Here is an 18900-nt window from a genome sequence, read left to right on the forward strand (position 1 = left end):
ACTGTGTATCATGGAGCTGGTCTAGTAAGACGAACCCTGGGCCAGTCCTACTGTCTCTGGACCTGATCTAAGAGATCACGCAGGAAAACGGCTCTCTCAGGACCTGGCACATAGTGGGTGGGTCATACAGCCTGGACATGTGCAGAGAAAAGGACCAAGTGTGGGTGAGAATGGGCAGAATTAGCACTGTTCTCAGAAAGCAGGACACGGGTACTGATTTGAAGGATGACTTGAAGGTTTCCAAAGAGACTGACATCCACAGACCCAGGTACCCCTTCCTCGAGTGGTGTTAGCCACGTGGCGCTGAGACAGGCCTTTCTAACCCATCCTCCATTTCCAAACCACCCATCCCACTTCTGTGGGTTCAATTTTTAAGATTCCTCGATTGATTTTATTCCGATTATCAAAGAAAACATCCAGGGTGGGGCAAGAGTAGGTTTACAGAGTATGTGAAACACAGAGTTTATTCTTGTATTATTATTTATTAATTATGGTATTATTTTTCTATGAACAGCTGTAAACCTACTTTTGCACCACCTTGTATATCTGTTCAAAATTGGGGGTGGGGTGGAGGAGTAATGGAAACAAATCACTCGTAATCTATGCAGAGATCAGCACTATTAATATGTTAGTTTCTTCTCTTCCAGGCTTTACAATGCATGTATAGTTATTGTAGATAGATAAATAATCTATATGATTTGCATGTATCTGGATATGTGGATATATTAATGTGATCACTCAATCTATAATCAACAGTATCTGACATTTAGTGGTACTTACTATGTGCCAGCTACTGTTCTCCACACATGTATTAACTTACTTAATCTTCATAACATTCCTGTAAAGTAGGTACAGTTATTATCCCCATTTACAGATGTAGAAACTGAGGTACCAAGAAGTGCCAAGGTCATGCAGCAAGATATTGAACCTGGGCCTGTACTTGAACTGTGACCTCTTTATACTGCCTTTCTTCCTTCCTGGTTTTAGCCTAAAAGACATTCTATCTCTTAATGGCCTTGGTATGTGTGCAACCTCATCCAGTGTGTGCACTTGGTGAGTGTACTCTGGAAGCTTCCCTGCTCCCCTTTGCTGTTGAAAGGAAGCGGTGTTTGGAGAGAGGCCAGGTGATCCGGGCGGGGGTGGGGGTGGGGAGGAGCCTGGCTGTTCACACAGGTGCACACAGTGTGGCCCTGAGTGAGCAGTTCCCCATCTGGGGCCCGATCCTCCAACTGTCACTCAGAACCTGGAAGGGTCACCCACAGGAGGGCTGCTTCTCCCGGGGAGACTCCTGCGATGCACGCACCTCAGGGAACAGGGGCATAACCCGCAGCGCCCCAGCGCCTGTCCGCACGGAGAGCCCAGGAGCCCTGTGGGCTTCCTCCCACTTGCTCATCAGCCCCTTCCGCCTGGGTGTGCCACACTGTAAGGGCTGCTGGGTCAGCAGCCTGAGTGCAGGCGGGGTCCCAGGTCTGACGACCTTTGCTGAGAAGCCTTGAGAAAGTTACTCAATTTCTTCTGCCCCTCAGTTTTCTCGTCTGTAATAATATAATACCAGTACCTTCCTCTGAGGCTGTTGAGAGAGTAACTGAAGTAAACTTAACTCACAATAATCCATAGTGAGTGCTATGCTCCATGCAAACATGGCTGGCATTAGTAAGTGCTCAGTAAATACTAGCTTTTAAAAAAAAAAAAATCAGTAGACATTTACCTCATTGTGGTTTTAATTTGCGTTTCCTTGAATCTAATAATGTTGAGTACTATTTCATATGCGCATTACCCAGTTGTGTATCTTCTTTTGCAAAGTGTCTGTTCATATCTCTTACTCATTAATTTACTGGGTTGTGTGTTTTCTTATTATTGAATTGCAAGAGTTCTTTTTATCCTCACCCCAAGGACATTTTTCCATTTTTTGTTCAGATAGAGTGAGAGGGAGAGAGAGAGAAACATCGACATAAAAGGGACACATCGAGTAGCTGCCACCCACACATCCCAATCAGGGCCAGGGGCAAACTGCAACCGAAGTACATGCCCTTACCAGGAACCAAGCCCGGGTCTCTCTGGACCGCAGGCCGATGCTCTAGCCGCTGAGCCAAACCGGCCAGGGCGATGCTAGCTTTTGATATTGGCACTGTGAACCTGGACCAGCCCAACCACAGGTCACTGGAAGTTGTATTTTCTTGTTTTCTGTCTACCCCCAGAGACCGACCTCCTTCAGGGCAGGGGTTGCGTTTTCCCACCGTTGTATTTATCCACCTGGCCTGGTATGTAATTATGCCTTTAATACATGCTTATTTTAGTGCATGAATGAATGAATGAATGAATGAATGAATGAATGAACGAACGAACTCCCACCACCTGGATCTATGAACTGCTGAAAATGGTTTGCAAATTCTGAGCCTGAATCAGATTCCCAAAGGGGCACGTGGCCCAGGACAGACTGAGAGGTGACCGCGCCTTGGGACAGGGGTTGGGTAGCCTCGCCATGGCAAGGGAAGGGCGCAGAGCTACGCTCACGCTGGGCTCCTCATAGGCCCTTTAGCGCGGCCTGACATTTCGTGTCTGAATGCGGAATTCCTTGGCCCCAGCACACAGCTGAATGTGTCTGCTCTGGTGAAGTATTTGCTGGAGCTTGCTTGCCTTCTGATCTCACACACCCTGGCCAGCTTTTGGAGAGCTGCGGTTTTGAGAAACAGCCACGCGATTTAGGAACCAAACCAAATGGTGAGAGTCAAAGTGGTGGTGAAGGTGGGAGCAGCTCCGGCCCCTCCCAGGGGCCCTCGGAGTGGGGAGAGAGGAGGAACTGACGCAGCCTTCAGGGGACTCTGGAAGAACGAAGGCCTCCCCCGCTTTCCCTTCAGCAGCGTGGCTTCCAGCCTGTCTGCACGCAGGCGTGAGCTCGGTGGTCGTGCCCCTGGACACACGCTTTTTCTGTTTCTTTTCACTTAACATTATAGTGTGACATTTTCCCATGTTGCTACACCACCTTCATATTTATAGTTGTAATTTTATCCCGTTGTACTTGCAGGAAATAACATTGAATAATACATAGATGATGAGAGTCTTTCCCTTTGACACAAACATGTCTAAGAGAAGGGTTCATTGATCAAAGTGTGTTTGATATCACGGTTTTCCGAAATGTGAGACTCCTTAGTTATGATGGCACTATCTGTGTATGCATGAAAGTTTAGACTTCAACACAGTCTTACCATCATTAGATATTATTGTTTCATTGTTTTATGATTTAATTGGACACACGCACGTATAAAGTAATGATGAGATTCACGACTTCACGTGCTTGCGTATGCGGTTTCCTCCGGGTGATGTTCCTTCGTGCCCTTTGCGTCTGCGGCTGCGGTTTGAGAAGCACACACGTGCACGCACACACTCACAGTCTTGCTCGCTCACAGGCCGTGCCTCCGACTGCGCATCCGCGGTCCTTATCCCCCGTGCGCTGTGATTCCAAACAACAGAAACTTAAGTACTTAGGTTTAATGTTGTGATTTAAAAATAAAAATATGTCTCCTCTTGCTCCAACCTTAGAACCTCATGAGGACACTGGACAAACAGGAAATGAAGACTGGCAAGTCTTTGGGGGTACGATAAAGAATGCCCTCTTACCTTTACCCAGAGCGTAGCACTTCCCATCCTCACGGTGAGCCAGGGCTCAGGGCTGTGTCCCCTCACCTCACAGGTGAAAACTGCCATGGGAGGAGCCAGCCCTCTTCCTTCTCTTTCTCCCACCTCCCTGGGCCTTGGTGGGGCAGTGTGGGGCCACCAGCCGGCTGTGACTGGGGAGCCGGCAGTGGCCCTGTGAGGCAGGGCGGGGGGAGCCTGGCTGGCAGACCCACCGTGTTGCCCAGCAGGCTGCTCCCCGTCCTGTGCACGAGGTCTGCTGGCTTGGGAGGGCGACAGGAACCCCACGTGGAGAGCCTGGCTTACTGTTCAGCATACAGTAAGCAGACCCAGAAGGGACTGATGGTGGTGATGGTGAAGAGTCCCGGTGTCATAGTCATTGTTCACCTCGGAGCCTCCATTCGCCATCCCCGGGCCCGTATCAGGTGCTGTTCTGCACACATCGCCCCATTCACCTGCACAACAGCACTGGGAGGAGGGTGCAGCAATTACTCCCATTCCACAGATGAGGAAAGGAAGGCTCAGAGCCATTCAGATCGCAGATTCAGAAGTGACAGAGCTGGGATTCCACTCTGGATCTGTGACAGGCAGGGTAAGGCAGGAGGCATAAATATGATTTTTATGTGCATTGTACAAATGGGGGGCCTGGGCATCAGAGAGGCTTGGTGACCTGCCCAAGGCCGCACAGCAATGTGTGGCAGAGCTTGGTCTTGGATCCAGGGTTCCTGAGACCAGTCTGGTGCTTGTCCCACTACTGACATAGTGATAACCCCTGTTACCAAGGGCACACCTTGTGCCAGGTGTCTGGGCCTTCCTGGTTTTTAATCATCTAGGAGGGGGTCCTGGAAAGAGGCTGGGCAGGACCGGGGTTGCCTGAGCCCAAAGCTTTTGCTCTGGCCACTCCACCCCCTCTGTCCGTGGGTTTGTCGTAGGGTCATGGAATGTGTGCCATCACGTCAGGGCAGGGCTGGCCAACAACGGGGCATCTTTGTCCTCGCTCCACTGGCCACCAGGTTGTTTTTCTCATGCGTGAACTCTCCTTGGCCAGCTGAGTAGGGAAAGCTGAGAAGTTTTATACTTTACTGCATTTGTTTTCCAAATTTACAGACTTTCTGAGGAGGGGGTGGTTAAGAAAACATCCTACTGGGAAACCTGGGCACTCCGCAAAGCTGCCTCCCTCGGCAGGCTGGGCTTCATCGCTGACAGCTGGTTCTGAGTGATCGCCCACTGTACCGGCCGGCCCGGTGGGAAGCTTCCTCTGTTAGAGGCACTGGTTTAAGCATTAACTAATCTAGTGCTCCAAGGACTCTCCTGTGTGGGTTTTATCAACCCACTTTTACAAGTGAATCAGAGAGGGTAGGTGACTCACCCTAGACCACACAGTCTAGGGGTGGAGCTGGGATTCAACCCAAGCATAACCAGTGCCCCAAACCACACCCCTTGGCCCCTCTGTTCCCGGCCCCCTACCTCCAGGGCCTTGTTTCCTGATGGAGGAGACATAGAGGCTCCGAGCATTTCTCTTACGAGTTTTGTATTCCTGGGTGTGGGGCAAGGTCTGCCTGGAATTGTGGTTATGTTTGTCTGCTTCTCCCTTCCACCAGGCCGGGGGCTCCTTGAGCGCTGGGTCCACCTCTGGCTAGACTTTGTGTCCCGGCACAGTGGGAGGCCTGCTCGCGTCTGATGGAACAGAGAATGAACGGGAACAGATGAGTGGATGACCGTGTGTCTTCGCTGACCCGGAGTGGGACGCTTCTGGAAACAGTGCAACTTTAATGCAAACAAACTTCAGGTGTAAAAGAAAGAGCACGGAGCTGTCCCCTTGACTTGTTAGAGCATGTACTTCATCTGCAGGGGGTCGGCTGGCAGCCCTGGGTGACTCCCAGCTCTGGGTGACTCCCAGCTCTGGGTGACTCCCAGCTCTGCCCTTCCAGCTCCAAGGCTCCCGGCAGGTGACCGGGCCTCACCACCCTTGATGGCCTCATCTGAATATTAGTTTGTTTTCCTTAGAGAGAGGGATGTGAACATTAAGGGAGCATTCAATCTTCACATAACGTGTAAATGATGGCCACTGTGATTTCTTCCTGGGAGAGTGGATTTCACCAAGTTGATTTTTTAAAATAAGTAACTCGGGTGATGGGTACCTGAGGGTTCACTATAAGGCTCTCTTTACTTTTGGAGATGCTTAACATTTTCCACAAGACATTTAAAAACAAGTAACCGAATTTTTAGGTGTTTGTTTTGTTTAGAAAAAAACACCTTGCAGTCGTATCATGGAACAATGCAAATGTACACGCAATTTTAAAATAAAACATAAGCTTTGAAAGCAGCCTCTTAGAATTGCCACCTCAGGTTGAGAATGGGGGACTCCCACCAGGTGTTCAAGCTCCTCATCTGAGAAAAGCCGACAATAGCCACGCTCTCCTCCTACTGCTCCACGATTAGGTGAGAGCTGAGACGGAGGGTGCTTTGTAAACTGATTCTACCTTCCAATCAGATGACTGTTGTCATTCATTCAACGTGTTTCTTTGTTGTTGTTGAAAGTATTACAGATGTCCCTCCTTCTTCCCCCACTGACGTTTCTCGGGGCCGCTGGGTGCCAGGGGCTGGCCGAGGCACGGGATGTACCCCTGCACGAGTCCCCACGGGGCAGGACAGACCTGGGCGCACCACTGACATCAGACAGCCCAGGGGCAGATTCTGACTCTGCCTCTCGCTTCTTTGGTAAACATGGCTGGCGGGTCTCAATTTCCTTGTCTGTGAAATGGGAACGATGACAATATGGGTTCATCTGCGTGGCTGTGAAATTCAAATGGGACAATAGATGTAAAATGCCTAGCACACAGCAAGTGCTTAATAAATGCTCCTGACTCCCCTGCCCCCAAGGAGGTTTCAGCTTAGTGGGGGAGGCTCACAAGAGACAAATAAGCAAAATGAATTGAAAGTATTGCTCTGGAGAAAGGGGGTGACATGATGTGACAGAGAACACCAGGTGGGGCTAGGGAGGGCCTGTCCGAGGAGCTGACCTTTAGGGTGAGTCAGTCAGATGACGGAAAGCAGGGGCGGAGGTGGGGGCAGAGGTCAGCGGAGGGCGAGGGAAGAGCTGGGCCTGCTCTAGAACCAGAGAAGGCAGAGTGGCATCAGGGGACAGGGGACAGGGTCAGGTTGTGCGCTTCAGCCCTGGGGGCAGGGTGGACATTGTGGACCTGCATATGTTTTTACTCCCATTTCCTGGCAGATGAAATGAGTGTTGTTTCAGGATGTCACGTGGGTTTTCCAGCAGTTGAAAGTGATGTCTTGAGGCAGAGACTCCTTGTTCTAATTGTAAATATGTCATATGGAGGCCTGGGAGTGGGGGTATGGGACAGGGGTGTGCCTGGGACCAGACTGGCAGGGTGGATGGGGCCCGAGGCCTGAGAAACAGGTTTGGGTTTGACTGTGATTCCAGGAGATCTTTGGAGGGGTTTGCACAGAGGACTAGGGGGTCTCTGCAGGTCCCAATCCTTCCCCCACGCAGTCAGGAGGCTGGACTGAAGGGGGCGCAAGAGTAGCTGTTGGCAGGCCAGAGAGGAGCCCGGAGCGATGGACCTGGCAGAAATGTCCGTGCCAGGGTGAGGGGTGCCCGTGCAGAGGAGTGATGCTCATCACAAGCTGCTTCCTGCCGTGGCCTGGCCGCCCCGCCCGGTGCAGCTGGCAGAAAGCCGCCATTTGTTCAGTGGCCCTGGAGCTCGGTTCTCAATCTGGGGCCTGCGGGTCCTCCGCTGGGCTTCCGAGAGCTGGGACCTGGCACGGTACATGGGGGAACATAATTCTGTGCAAGCTTCTGGGGAGAAGAGTCATAGCTCTCAGTTTCCCCAAAGGGTTTGTGACCACCCCCCCCCCACACACACACACCTAAATAAAGTTAGTCTTGCTGGCCAAGAGGGTACCTTTTGGCTGTTTTGTTTCTAACATGCTCAGAACAGTGCCTGGTACATAGTAAAACCTCAAAAAGTATCTGTGGAAGGAGTAAATGGGTCTCATGATTAGGGACATTGTCCAGTTGTTCTTTCTGGGTCGATGACTTCCAGAACTGAAGGGCATCTTTCCACGGGCTCGTAGGAAGGACTTCAAGTTCCCCTTAGGTAACCGCTCCACTTTACAGGTGACAGAACTGAGGCCCAGAGACAAGCTCCCAGGCCTGAGCTCAGAACCCAGTGCCCCAAAGACAGACCTCCGTCCCCCCAGCCCAATGCTGCCTGTGTCTCCTCTCCAGGCAAATACTGTGACAATGGGCCTGCCACCAGGAAGGAACACACAGCTGTGCAGCCCCAGGGGGCACACCAGCCCGCCTCTGTCTGGGATACACACATGTTAGGTGCCTCTAGAACCTTAGGTAACAAGGCAGCACCATGATTAGGGGACATCTGAGTCTTCAAGGGCTTTTGCTGGCGTATGAGGCTGCTGGTTGCTGGATCCAGCCAGATTTGACTTTGCACAGTGCAGAATGCTCTCTGGGCCCCGTACAGAATTCTAGAAAGTTAGAGAGGAGAGAAGTCAAGGTGTCATAACATGGATGCGACAGTGCACGCTCCCCGCAGGAGACAGACGTTGCTAATCATCACTGCACTCACTTCCACAGAGCTAGAAAGGGGTAGGGCCTGCCTCCTCCAGTGTCCCTGTCATCACCAGTCAATCACAGGTGGCACGAGCCATCTCCCACTGGACCTTTTGCAGAGGGGGACACTGAGGACTGGACACTAAAGATTGGCCCCCGCTCTGTCATTGATCATGTGACTTTGACAAGAGATGTCGCTTCTCTGGGCCCCAGTTTCCACTCCAGTATTTATTTACTCGACCATTCATTCATTCATTTCTTCAACAAATATTTATTGTGCACCTGCTGCGAGCCGGGCACTGGGCTGTGAGCTGGAAAACAGGAACAAAGTAGTTTTTTCTGCAAAGTGCAACCTTTCAACTCCAATAGGATACCGTTTTGGGGTTGTTGTGGTTTTTTTTTGCAGCCCATATAGAAGCTCTCCTGGCCATGCGATCATTTCCATTTTCCTTCTCTGAGCCTCCTCTCACTTCACACTGTCCTCCTTGAGATGTGCCTTCTAGAACATCCCATCTGTCCTGGCGGGTGTGGCTCAGTGGTTGAGCATCAACCCCTGCAGCAAGAGGTCTCCAGTTCGATTCCCGGTCAGGGCACATGCCCAGGTCGTGGGCCTGATCCCCAGTGGGGGGCATGCAGGAGGCAGCCAGTTGGTGTTCTCTCTCATCAATGTTTCCATCTCTCTCTGCCTCTCCCTTCCTCTCTCTCTCATATCAATAAAGAAAAAAAAAATTTAGAACATCCCATCTTATTATGAACCAGTAGCTTCCAGGGCCAGGGGTCAAGCAATTCTGAGTCCACTGCCAAGAGAGTGACCATAGACGTTTGCTCTGCCGTTTGGAATACATACAAAAATATTTGGATAACCCTTCACTACCTGAATAGGTATTTCCAAAGTTTACATTACAGGCCCGAGTGATTGTGATTTTCTGAAAAATCATTTCCTCCGGCCCTCGAATTTTCCCCTGGAAGACTCATGCAGCAGCCCACGCTGTATATGCAGAATGAGCTTTGGAATGTTCACGGAGAGGCTGCTTCACCAGATGGGGCGGAAATACATTGCAAAAGGATTTATAAGCCGGACACCGTGATTTGGCTCCAAGGCTGCATTTTTCAAATGTAGTAAAAAGATCAGAGGTCAACCCTGACTCATTCCTGGTAAGTCTGTCTTTAGCTCATCTGAACCTTGGTCCTGTTATAAAGGAGTCACTGTTATGATATTCAGTTTACAGACTAAATTTGGGGGCTGTATCATAAAGTCTAAAGTGGCTTTTACTGGAAGCCTCCTACGTAAAAGCTTAGATTTGGATGCGTATCAGTAGTTCTCAAACTTAAAAATAAATTTTTTTAGATAAATATTAAAGGAAAAAAGTTGCTCACCCCTGGATCTTCTGTTTCTTCATCAGCCAAGAAAATTTTGCCTAGATCCATTCTGTAATGTATGACACAGGAAATAGGCATTGTGTGGCAAATTAAACAGACCCATTTGCAAATTAAATCAGTCCCATTTCCTGCAGTGATGCAGCCTGGCATCATCAACCCCTTTTACAGGTGAAGAAACAGACCTAGAGAAATGTGTCCAGGTCACCTGAAGGGGAGGGAGTAGCTCAGCCCAGACTGGAACCCTGGTCCGGCTGACCTCATGTGACCGATGCTGTCCCCCACTCTGCCCTCTGCTATTGTGCTTTCCCTGTTCTGTGCCCCCAGGATCAGCACCTCAGTTGCTGACCCATCAGCAAATGTTCTGCAGCTTCATCTGCTCTGGGAGCCGGAGGCTTCAGCCACCTCCCCCGCCCCCACTGGCCACCCTGTCCCGGGTGTCCAGCCCTTTCCACAGATGGCAGTTGGTGCAGGTGACCGTGTCCTGGCTGCCTGGGGGAGCATTTGGCTGGGTCAGCCTCTGGGCTTTCACATCTGTCTGTATGAATTGATGTTGAAGGGGGGAGGGTGTGTCTTCATCTGGGGGCTGAAGAACAAAGAGCAAGGCCGTTGGCAGGTAGTGTCTGCAGGCTGGAGGGTGAAGAGGACCCTAAGATGATGAGAAAGTGAGGGCCTGAAGCTGAGGGCTGTTTCCTTCAGTATTTAACTATCTGTGCCAGGCTCTATGCCAGAGCCTGAGAGCTACGCCTGTGGACACGGCCGACCTGCCCTCGGTGAGCTTGTAGCCAGAGGGGGAGATGGGCAAACTGAGGTTGGAAAGGTCCAAATTCTAGTCTCAGTTCTGCAGCTTCTTAGCTGGGTGATCTTTCTGGGCCTCAACTTTGTCCCCTGTACAGTGGGTTCTAGTAATACACACGGCCCCCAGAGTTGTGGTGGCAGATGCCACGAGAGGGTGCACGGGAGTCAGCATAGAGGACAGGGAAGGGGCCTCACGCTGTCTTGGAGGGTAGGCGGGTTTCCTGGAAGAAGTGACATCTAAGCTGAGACCCGGAGGAGGAGAGGGGCCCACCTGGCAGACCCATGGACGCTGGATTCCCAGTGGAGGCGTCACTCTTTGGGGACCTTAGGACAGGCCCACGTGGCTGGTGTGACCAGTGTGAGGGGGCTGGAAGGGGTGACTTGGCTCTGCACTGGCCTCTTCTGGGAACTCCAGTGTACTGGGGGGGGCGGGGGGGGGAGGACATTCTGGCTGCCACCAGCACAGTCCACAGCGTGGGCCAGCGGCTCAGAGGGTAGAGCAGAGAGTGTATGGAGGGTGCTGTAGGGAGTCTATAGGGAGCATTGTGAGGAGGATTCTTTGGAGGGAAGGTTAAAGGACTTGTTGTTGAGCAACTTCTCACAAATCTGGGCACGCTCCGAAATGGCCAGGGGAGCCCCCAGGAGTCAGCATAATGTCCCTGTGGCGGGCTTGGTCCTCCCAGCATGGCAAAGCCTGTTATGTCCCTGCGTCGCTTTCTGAGTTGGCCTATCCCCCATGGAGCAGTCACGGAGTGTGCGCTGTGTGCCGCGCTGTTCTAGGCGCCGGGCACGGAGGTGAGCGATGCAGTCGCGGAGTGTGCGCTGTGTGCCACGCTGTTCTAGGCGCCGGGCACGGAGGTGAGCGATGCAGTCACGGAGTGTGCGCTGTTCTAGGTGCTGGGCACGGAGGTGAGCGATGCAGTCGCGGAGTGTGCGCTGTTCTAGGTGCTGGGCACGGAGGTGAGCGATGCAGTCACGGAGTGTGCGCTGTTCTAGGCGCCGGGCACGGAGGTGAGCGATGCAGTCACGGAGTGTGTGCTGTGTGCCGAGCTATTCTAGGCGCCGGGCACGGAGGTGAGCGATGCAGTCACGGAGTGTGTGCTGTGTGCCGCGCTGTTCTAGGCGCCGGGCACGGAGGTGAGCGATGCAGTCACGGAGTGTGAGCTGTGTGCCGCGCTGTTCTAGGCGCCGGGCACGGAGGTGAGCGATGCAGGCCCGGAGTGTGTGCTGTGTGCCGCGCTGTTCTAGGCGCTGGGCACGGAGGTGAGTGATGCAGGCCCGGACCCCGCTGTCGTGGGGCTGACTTCCAGGTGGGGGTGAAGCAGCAGTCGTGGCTGGAGTGGACTGGGAAGGTGACATTTCCTAAAGTAAGCCACGTGACTCCGCTGGAGAAGGTGTCCCAGGCAGGGTGACAGCGAGAGCAGAGGGCCTGAGGTGGGGGCAGGTTTGGTATGTCCAGACGGGTGACACATGTGTGTATTGGCTTGAAGGATGGGAGAAGGGAAGGAGCGGGGGTCAGAGGCATCGGGGCCAATTCATGCAGGACCTGGTAGCCAAAAAGTGACATGATCCCACTCTGGCCCCTGTTGGGGAAGAGACGACAAGGATGGGAGCCCTTCCCGAACGTTGAGTGACAGAAGGGCCTGGCCCGAGGAAGCCGGAGCAGGGCCGCAGCCTTCATGTGTTTCCACCTGCATCCTCTCCTGGAAGCGGGGAGGGCCCCCGAGAGGGTTAGGAAGGCCTGGCGGAGCGTGCGCACCCAATTATCGTGATGATGATTATTAAAGCCATGAGGGCAAACCCACTGCCTTTCACGTTCCTGAAAATCAAAACCGTCTGCTCTCTGTGCACAACACGGGGACTGAACGTCACGGCCCATCGTCCTCAGAGCTGTCACTGCAGCTGGGGGTCGGCTCAGAGGACAGGTGGCACCCACGGCCTTCCACCACCACCGCAGGAGGGCGGGGCCCCAGGGTCCCTGCTGCTCTGACAGGCTGCCACCGCAGTGTCTTCATGTGAGCGATCTGGACAATGATGGGGAGAGACCGGGTGCCATGAGGACACTGAAGACGGGCACCCAGGCCAGCATGGGGTGCAGGAGAGGCTTCCAGGAGTGGGGTGGTCCATGCTGGGTTCTCCAGCTTGCTGATGGGGGCAGGACCAGTACAAACATCAAACACATGTCAGGGTATTTGAAACCCCAGCACTTAGGCAGGGGTGGATGGGAGGGATTGAAAGAAGTCACGGGGCGCCCTGGCCGGTTTGGCTCAGCGGTTAGAGTGTTGGCCCGCAGACCAAAGAGTCGCGGGTTTGATTCTGGTCAAGGGCATGTACCTCAGTTGCAGTTCGGTCCCCGGCCCTGGTTGGGGTCCTGTGGGAGGCAACCAATCAATATGTCTCTCACGTTGATGTCTGTCTGTTTGTCTCTCTCTCCCCCCCCCTTCCTCCCTCCCTCCAATCTATCTGAAGATAAATGGAAAAGTATCCTCGGGGGAGGATTAAAAATAAAAAAAGAAGTCATGGGAGAGAGATGGAGCCAGAGACATGGGCAGGGGCAGACCAGATTCACGAAGACTGGGCTGGGGAGGGGAGTGGGGCAGGAAGCAGGAGACGGGTGAGGGGCCCTGCAGACCGGTAGGCGGTGAGACATGATGGGGTCTGGAGAGGACGGTGGTAGTTAAGGTGCAGAGGAGATTTCCAAGGTCAGCTGGACTACACTTGACTCGGAGATTGACTGCACTCGGGTGGACATAGAGGGAGGAGTGAAAGCTGATTCCCAAGTGTGTGGCCTGGCAGCTGGTGGGTGGTATTCCTGTTACTGAGATCCTGTAACCAGGGGGGTGGGCAGGAGAGGATGAGCTGGGCTTTGATTGAGTGGGAAGGGCCTGGGTGGCACCCTGGGGAGACTCTCAGGAGGTCTGGAGCCCTGGGGGAAGGTCCAGCCCTGGGGGTGGAGGTGGGCATCCCTGAAGATAGACAGAGGAGGCTTCTGAGTGCCAAACTGCCTGGGTAACAGAGAGGGTAGTGGGAGGAGAAAAAATGGGAGGTGTGTGGGTGTGTAGAATACATGGCAGCCTTGGCGTGGGGGCAGTGTCCTAGGGTTCCCTGGGCTGGTGGCGTTAGACTGGGCCCCTGAAGGAGGCCTAGATGTGGACAGTTGAGGAGGGAAGTGACGGGGCTGCCACACCGGGAAACACTGGCAGCTGACAACTATGGCCAAGGAAGGCCAGTGCGGGGAGACCGCGGAGAGGAAAACTGGGGCTCACTGTTGTCAAAGGTGTTGAGAAGCGCACTAAAGACTGAGGGCTCGTCTCTTGGAGGAGGGAAGCCTGGCATGGTCTGAGCATGAGAGGGACTCAATCGAAACCGTGTTTATTAGAAAGCTCTCTTCTGGCGTCACTGCCCAGGCATGTGTCCGTGTGACACTGCGCTCCACGGCCAGAGTGCTGGCGGCTGCCCCTGCCCTCTCGTGTTCCAGTCCCTGCAGCCGCAGCCTGGCCAGCTTTGCTCAGTGGAGATGGAGGAGCAGAAATGAGCAGGCAGCAAGAGCACTGATGCAGGGCCTGGTCGGCCCTTCCCCTCTCCATCCTGAGCCTGCTTGGCCAGTTGTCACCTGGACAACTGCCTTAACCCTTCTGCCTACATTCAGTTGCCACATGCTCTTGGTTGCCAGGCCATCTCTTGGGTCTGCCTCTGAGAGGGTGGGGGGCTGTCTCAGCAAGCAAGTAGCCTTGGTAGGGAGAGGGCACTCTGTGGAAAACACCGTTCTCCACTCTGGGAGTGCCCCCCGCTGTGTGCCCCAACTGCCCTGCACAGCTGGCCATTGTGCACTGTTAAAAAGTTGTCTGTGACTTAATTGTATCTAATACCTTTTGAATTGACTACCGTGTGCCAGACCCCAAGCAAAGCATGGTATGTGCATCTTCTCACCTAATCCTCGTCAGCATTATGCTGCGGGTTCTACTGTTGCACCTATTTCACAGATGAGGATACTGAGGCTCAGAGAGGTTAAGTAACTTGTCCTTGGTTTCTCACACAGCCACAGACTGTACATAAATGTGTGTGTGTTTCAAATTGATTTAGAGAGAGAGGAAAGGAGGGAGGGAGGGAGAGAGAGAGAGAGAGAGAGAGATCAATTTGTTGCCTCTCATGCGTGTCCCAACTGGCTCCAACCAGGGATTGAACCTGCAACCTTTTGGTGTATGGAAGAATGCTCCAATAAACTTAGCCACCCTGCCAGGGCTACATTTGGGATTTTTAATGCAGGCAGACAGAAGACAAGTTCGTCCTTTTAGCTCATCACCCTACAGTCACTTTCTGAGTAGAGACTGGTGCCTGGGCCAGCCCTCTGCCCAGCTGTCCTCTGTGTCTAGCTGCAATGAAGCCTCCCCAGGCCCCCCTGGGAGCTGTGGCCCATCTCAGGACATGAGGACGATTATGACCTGGGTGGGGATCCCACCTTGGCTACTTGCTGTGTGTGTTCTGGGGATCATCACTTATCTCCCTCAAACCTCAGTTTCCTTATCTGAAAAATGGGGACCACTAGTCCCTACCTCTTAGTTATGCAGAGAAAACGAGATAAGGCTCTTAAGCACTTAGCCTGGTGCCAGGCACACGGGAAGGACCCAGTAACGCAGGTCATTAGATGATCACTGCCCTCTTTGCCTCATCAGTTACACAGCTGACCCAGAAGCCAGGCCCAAACAGGTGCCCGTGTCGCTTGTGTGGTGGAGCCATAGGACAGGGAGGATGGCTCATTGACCAGGAAGCTCTGCATTATTAATATCATCATTCTCAGACTTTTGACGAGGGCCCGGATGGGAGCCCATATATGGAAGGCGCGAGGCAGCCTAGGCTGCTAGTGCCTCTGGGCTCCCGCGTTCCGCTTTCCCCGCAACCCTTGACTGTTCCTTTGGGACCCGTGCGTGGAGATGGGGTGGGGGGTGGGGATAAACTGGCAGTGACTGGAACAGGCTTCCTCGGGAGAGTGGAGTGGGCGGCGGTGCCTACTGTAGGGCTTCGGACCCTGCGATTCCAACGAGCCCACACGTAGCGGGGCCGAGGGACCTGAAATCGAGCCCTATTGCTCGCCGAGCCGTGCGCCCTGCGCGCGCCTGCATCCGGCCGGAGAGCTAGGGAGCCCCGGCCGCCACCAGCCCCGCCGCGGCCGCTCGGGGCGAGCCCGGGGGAGGAGGGGCGGCCCTGGCGGGACCGGTTAGGGAGGGCGAGCGGACGCGGGACTCTCCCTCCCGCAGGGCCCTGCGACGCGCCGCCGCCCCAGCCTTCCCAGGCCTTTCCCGGCCGTGCGGCGAGGCGGGGCGGGCGCGGGGCGGGGCGCGGGGCGGGCCCGGGAGGAGCCGGGGAGGGGCCCGGCTGCCGCGGCGTCGCGTCAGAGCAGAGCTCGAGCGGCCCGGCGGCTCAGACCCGGCCGAGCGCCGCCGAGAACGCGGACCGCGACCTGCATCCACAAGGGCGCTGCGCCGGAGGCTGCTCTCGCGGGCTGGGGCTCCGCGACCATGGCGGACAAGGAGGCTGTCGGCAGCGACGCGGGGCCCCGAGGTGAGGGCAGAGCGCAGGTCCTCCGGCTGCGGCGGGGCGGGCGGAGGAGGGATGGGGCGCGTTCGGCCCGGCGCCCGGCGGCTCCCTGGCGGCCCGCGGGAAAGTGGGAGCCTCCGCCCCATCCTGCCCAATTGCTGGGGCCGGGGTCAGCGCCTCGGCGGGACTGTGGGTCCAGGGGGCCGGAGGCATAGCCCACTGGTCATGTGCTCTACTCCCGACCGGGGTGAGGACACTGCGGCGGGGACAGCAGCCCCCGCCCGGGCACCCTGAGCGTCCTCGCCGAGGGGTGGCGCCTCCTGCAGGGCCCGGTGCAAGTCCGGGTGAGAACTGTCCACCTGGTTAATCTAATGCGCGCTGTGCAGGAACGCCCGCACCTACCGGGGGAGGGCTGGTCGCGGGGTGGTCCCGTATCCCCAGCGGCTCATTTCCGTGACTCGGCGAGGCGGGGTAGGGACCTGTGGGAAATCGAAGATTTGGATCTGCCTCCTCCCTCACCCTGCCGAGATCGGTCCTAAGAGCCCGGAGTAGGGGCTGCAGCTCTGGTCCAAACTGCATTGCACGCCCCCCCCCTCTCCCCAGGGATTCTCTGGACTGTGAAGGGGCGTAGCAGCGGGGGCTCGGCTGTCCCCTCTTTGCCCCAGCGAGGGTGGGGAGGAAGGCAGCTCCCAGTGCATAGGACCGACGCTTGAATTTTGCAGATGTTCCAGGGCTGCTTCCTTTGGGGAGCGTGGTTCAGGCTCAGATGGGGCAGGGGAGGGGTAAGGAGCGAGAGAGGACCGGGGAGCAGGGGGGAAAGAGGAGCAGCAGCTCTTGGAACCCAGACTATAAATCATGGCTTTGCCAGCGGAGCGGACGCGGGCTGGCCAGGATTGTGGGTCTCAAGTGGGGAAAGTTGGGTGCATGGAGGCGCCGCGTGTCCCTGACCTGCAGGGCCGTGGCGGCAGCAGCCGCTGGAGCGGAGAGTGGCGGGGAGGCCTCCCCCAGAGCAACAGGACAAGCCGCTTGGCGAGGATAAAATTAAAATGCCGGGACTTAATGGAAATTCATCCAGGAAAGGAGTGCTAGGCTCTGCAGGGACCCCCCAAAGCTAGGGAAACTGAGTCAGGTGGCAGCACATCTACCATGGGCGGTGTGATCATACAGTCTTGCTGTCTGTGAACTAGGTCCCCGCCCTTTGCTGGCTCCAGAGGCACCGGCCCCCTCCCCAGCCCATTGTTCTTGAGGATCTAGGAGGTGCCTCCCCACACAGCACTGCAGTGGTGGGGGAGGGGGAATCCTGACTTGGCTCCCTCTTGGGAGGAACCTTGGAGAGCCCAGGCCAAGAGCCCAGACAGTGCTTTAACACACGTCCCTAATCTGCACCCCCACCTCCCTGCCCTGCCCCAGCTGGCAGAAACGGGCAATGGGCTGGAGGCTCTCTTTGTCTGAACATCACTCAGCAACCGGAGCGATTCATTTTTTTCTATCCTTTTCTTTTAAATTGGAAAAAGAAAAAATAGAATGATAGGGAGGGGCATCTGAATTGCCAAGAATCGCTAAAGCTTAAGTTAGTGAACCAGTTCCTCGCCTCTCATGCCAGGATAGTGAGTGGCTGTATCAAATGCAGGGTTGGCCATAGGGTTTGTCACATCAGAAGAGTGAGCAGGGATGTACAACCTCAGACTCCTTTTGTCTTGTAAAATTGAATTCAGCACCCCTACTCACACACACACACACACGCACACACACCCCCACACACACACTCTGGAGCACTTGCTGTGTCCTTGTCCTCAGGGTTAGGAGAGCTCACCACGCAGGATGAGGATGTACATGCTGGGTGTGCTGGGCCACCTGCCACCTGCCACCGCTCACCTGTGTCTATTCTAGTTTCTTCACTTCCAGTGATCCGCAGTTCAAGGCAGCCTGTGAATTCCCAGCACATGGACTTGGGACACAGAGCAGGCATCCCTTCGTCTACAAAATGGGAGATATTAATAGTATCTCATAGGAGCAGAGCCTGCTCCCCCACTACCTAACACATCTATTTCTAAGGTTTTCTCATTGCATGTTCTGTGCTGGAGAAATGAACATGCAATATTTTATTTTTAAAAGCCTCACGAAAAACCTGTTACCAGCAGTCTCCTTTTACCGGGTAGGAAATCTGAACATGGGTTGAATGACCTATCCAAGGTCACATATCTAGCAAGTATTGATGCAAACCCAGGCCATCTGATTCCAGATCTCCGGCCTTTCACCACCATCCTGTATAACCCCCATGGCTGTAGCCAGTGATTGTCATTCTTTTAGGGACATAAAAATGGTTGTTCTCCTGGGGTTATTTCAAGGATGCTCTTGGTGCAAAAGGATGAGTGTCACAGATATCGAACTGAGTTGGGACTGTGAGCAGTGGGAGCCCCGAGTGCTGGGGGGTACCAGAAAGACTGGCCATCAAATTTTCCCCAACAAGTCAGGTGAAAGTGGGCTGGGGGAGGGGAGGTGCCACCAAACAAGAATGGCAGGGCATTGGTAGTTGTTGGAGCTGGATGATCTGTATAAGGTAGTTCATCACGATTCCATTTGTTTTGTATACGCTTGTAAATTTCCATAATAGAATGTTTAAATGAGTTAAGTTGTAAAATCAGATATGCCTCCTTTTAATCTCTGGAACTTTGAACTGCAGAGACAGAGATGACTTTCAGTCCTGCCCCCACCAAGACCTGAGTTGGTTGACACAGAGCCCCACAAGGATGAGATGAACTGGGGTGGGGCCAAGGGGTGGTTCTGGTTGGGCTAGCTCCTCGGGTGACGATCATAGCTACATATGGGCAATGGAAACCTAGTAATTTGCTCCGGAGTGGGGGTAAAGTGAGGAACAGCAGGTAGGGGTTTTGCCGAGATTGGGGGTGCCTCTCTAAGCATTGCTTTGGGCTTTGGAGGTAGGATTCTTACCATCCTGGCAG

The 18900-nt window shown here is 54.3% G+C and overlaps 1 protein-coding gene across 3 annotated transcripts in view; it reads left to right on the forward strand.

Moving 5' to 3' along the window:
• HSPA12A (heat shock protein family A (Hsp70) member 12A) overlaps positions 1 to 18900 on the forward strand; it is a 129925-nt gene that overhangs the window by 59207 nt on the left and 51818 nt on the right. Inside the window, exon 1 of one of the 3 annotated variants that reach the window (XM_036265081.1) lies at positions 15821 to 15961. The exons of the other annotated variants lie outside the window; for them this stretch is intronic. Within the exon in view, the coding sequence (XP_036120974.1) occupies positions 15919 to 15961 (43 nt within the window). The 5' untranslated portion in view covers positions 15821 to 15918. Of the gene's footprint in view, positions 1 to 15820; positions 15962 to 18900 lie in introns of those variants that run through there. 3 annotated transcript variants of the gene reach the window in all.

Source organism: Molossus molossus, unplaced genomic scaffold, assembly GCF_014108415.1.
Source record: "Molossus molossus isolate mMolMol1 unplaced genomic scaffold, mMolMol1.p scaffold_m16_p_17, whole genome shotgun sequence".
In the NCBI taxonomy this organism is placed as follows: Eukaryota; Metazoa; Chordata; class Mammalia; order Chiroptera; family Molossidae; genus Molossus; species Molossus molossus.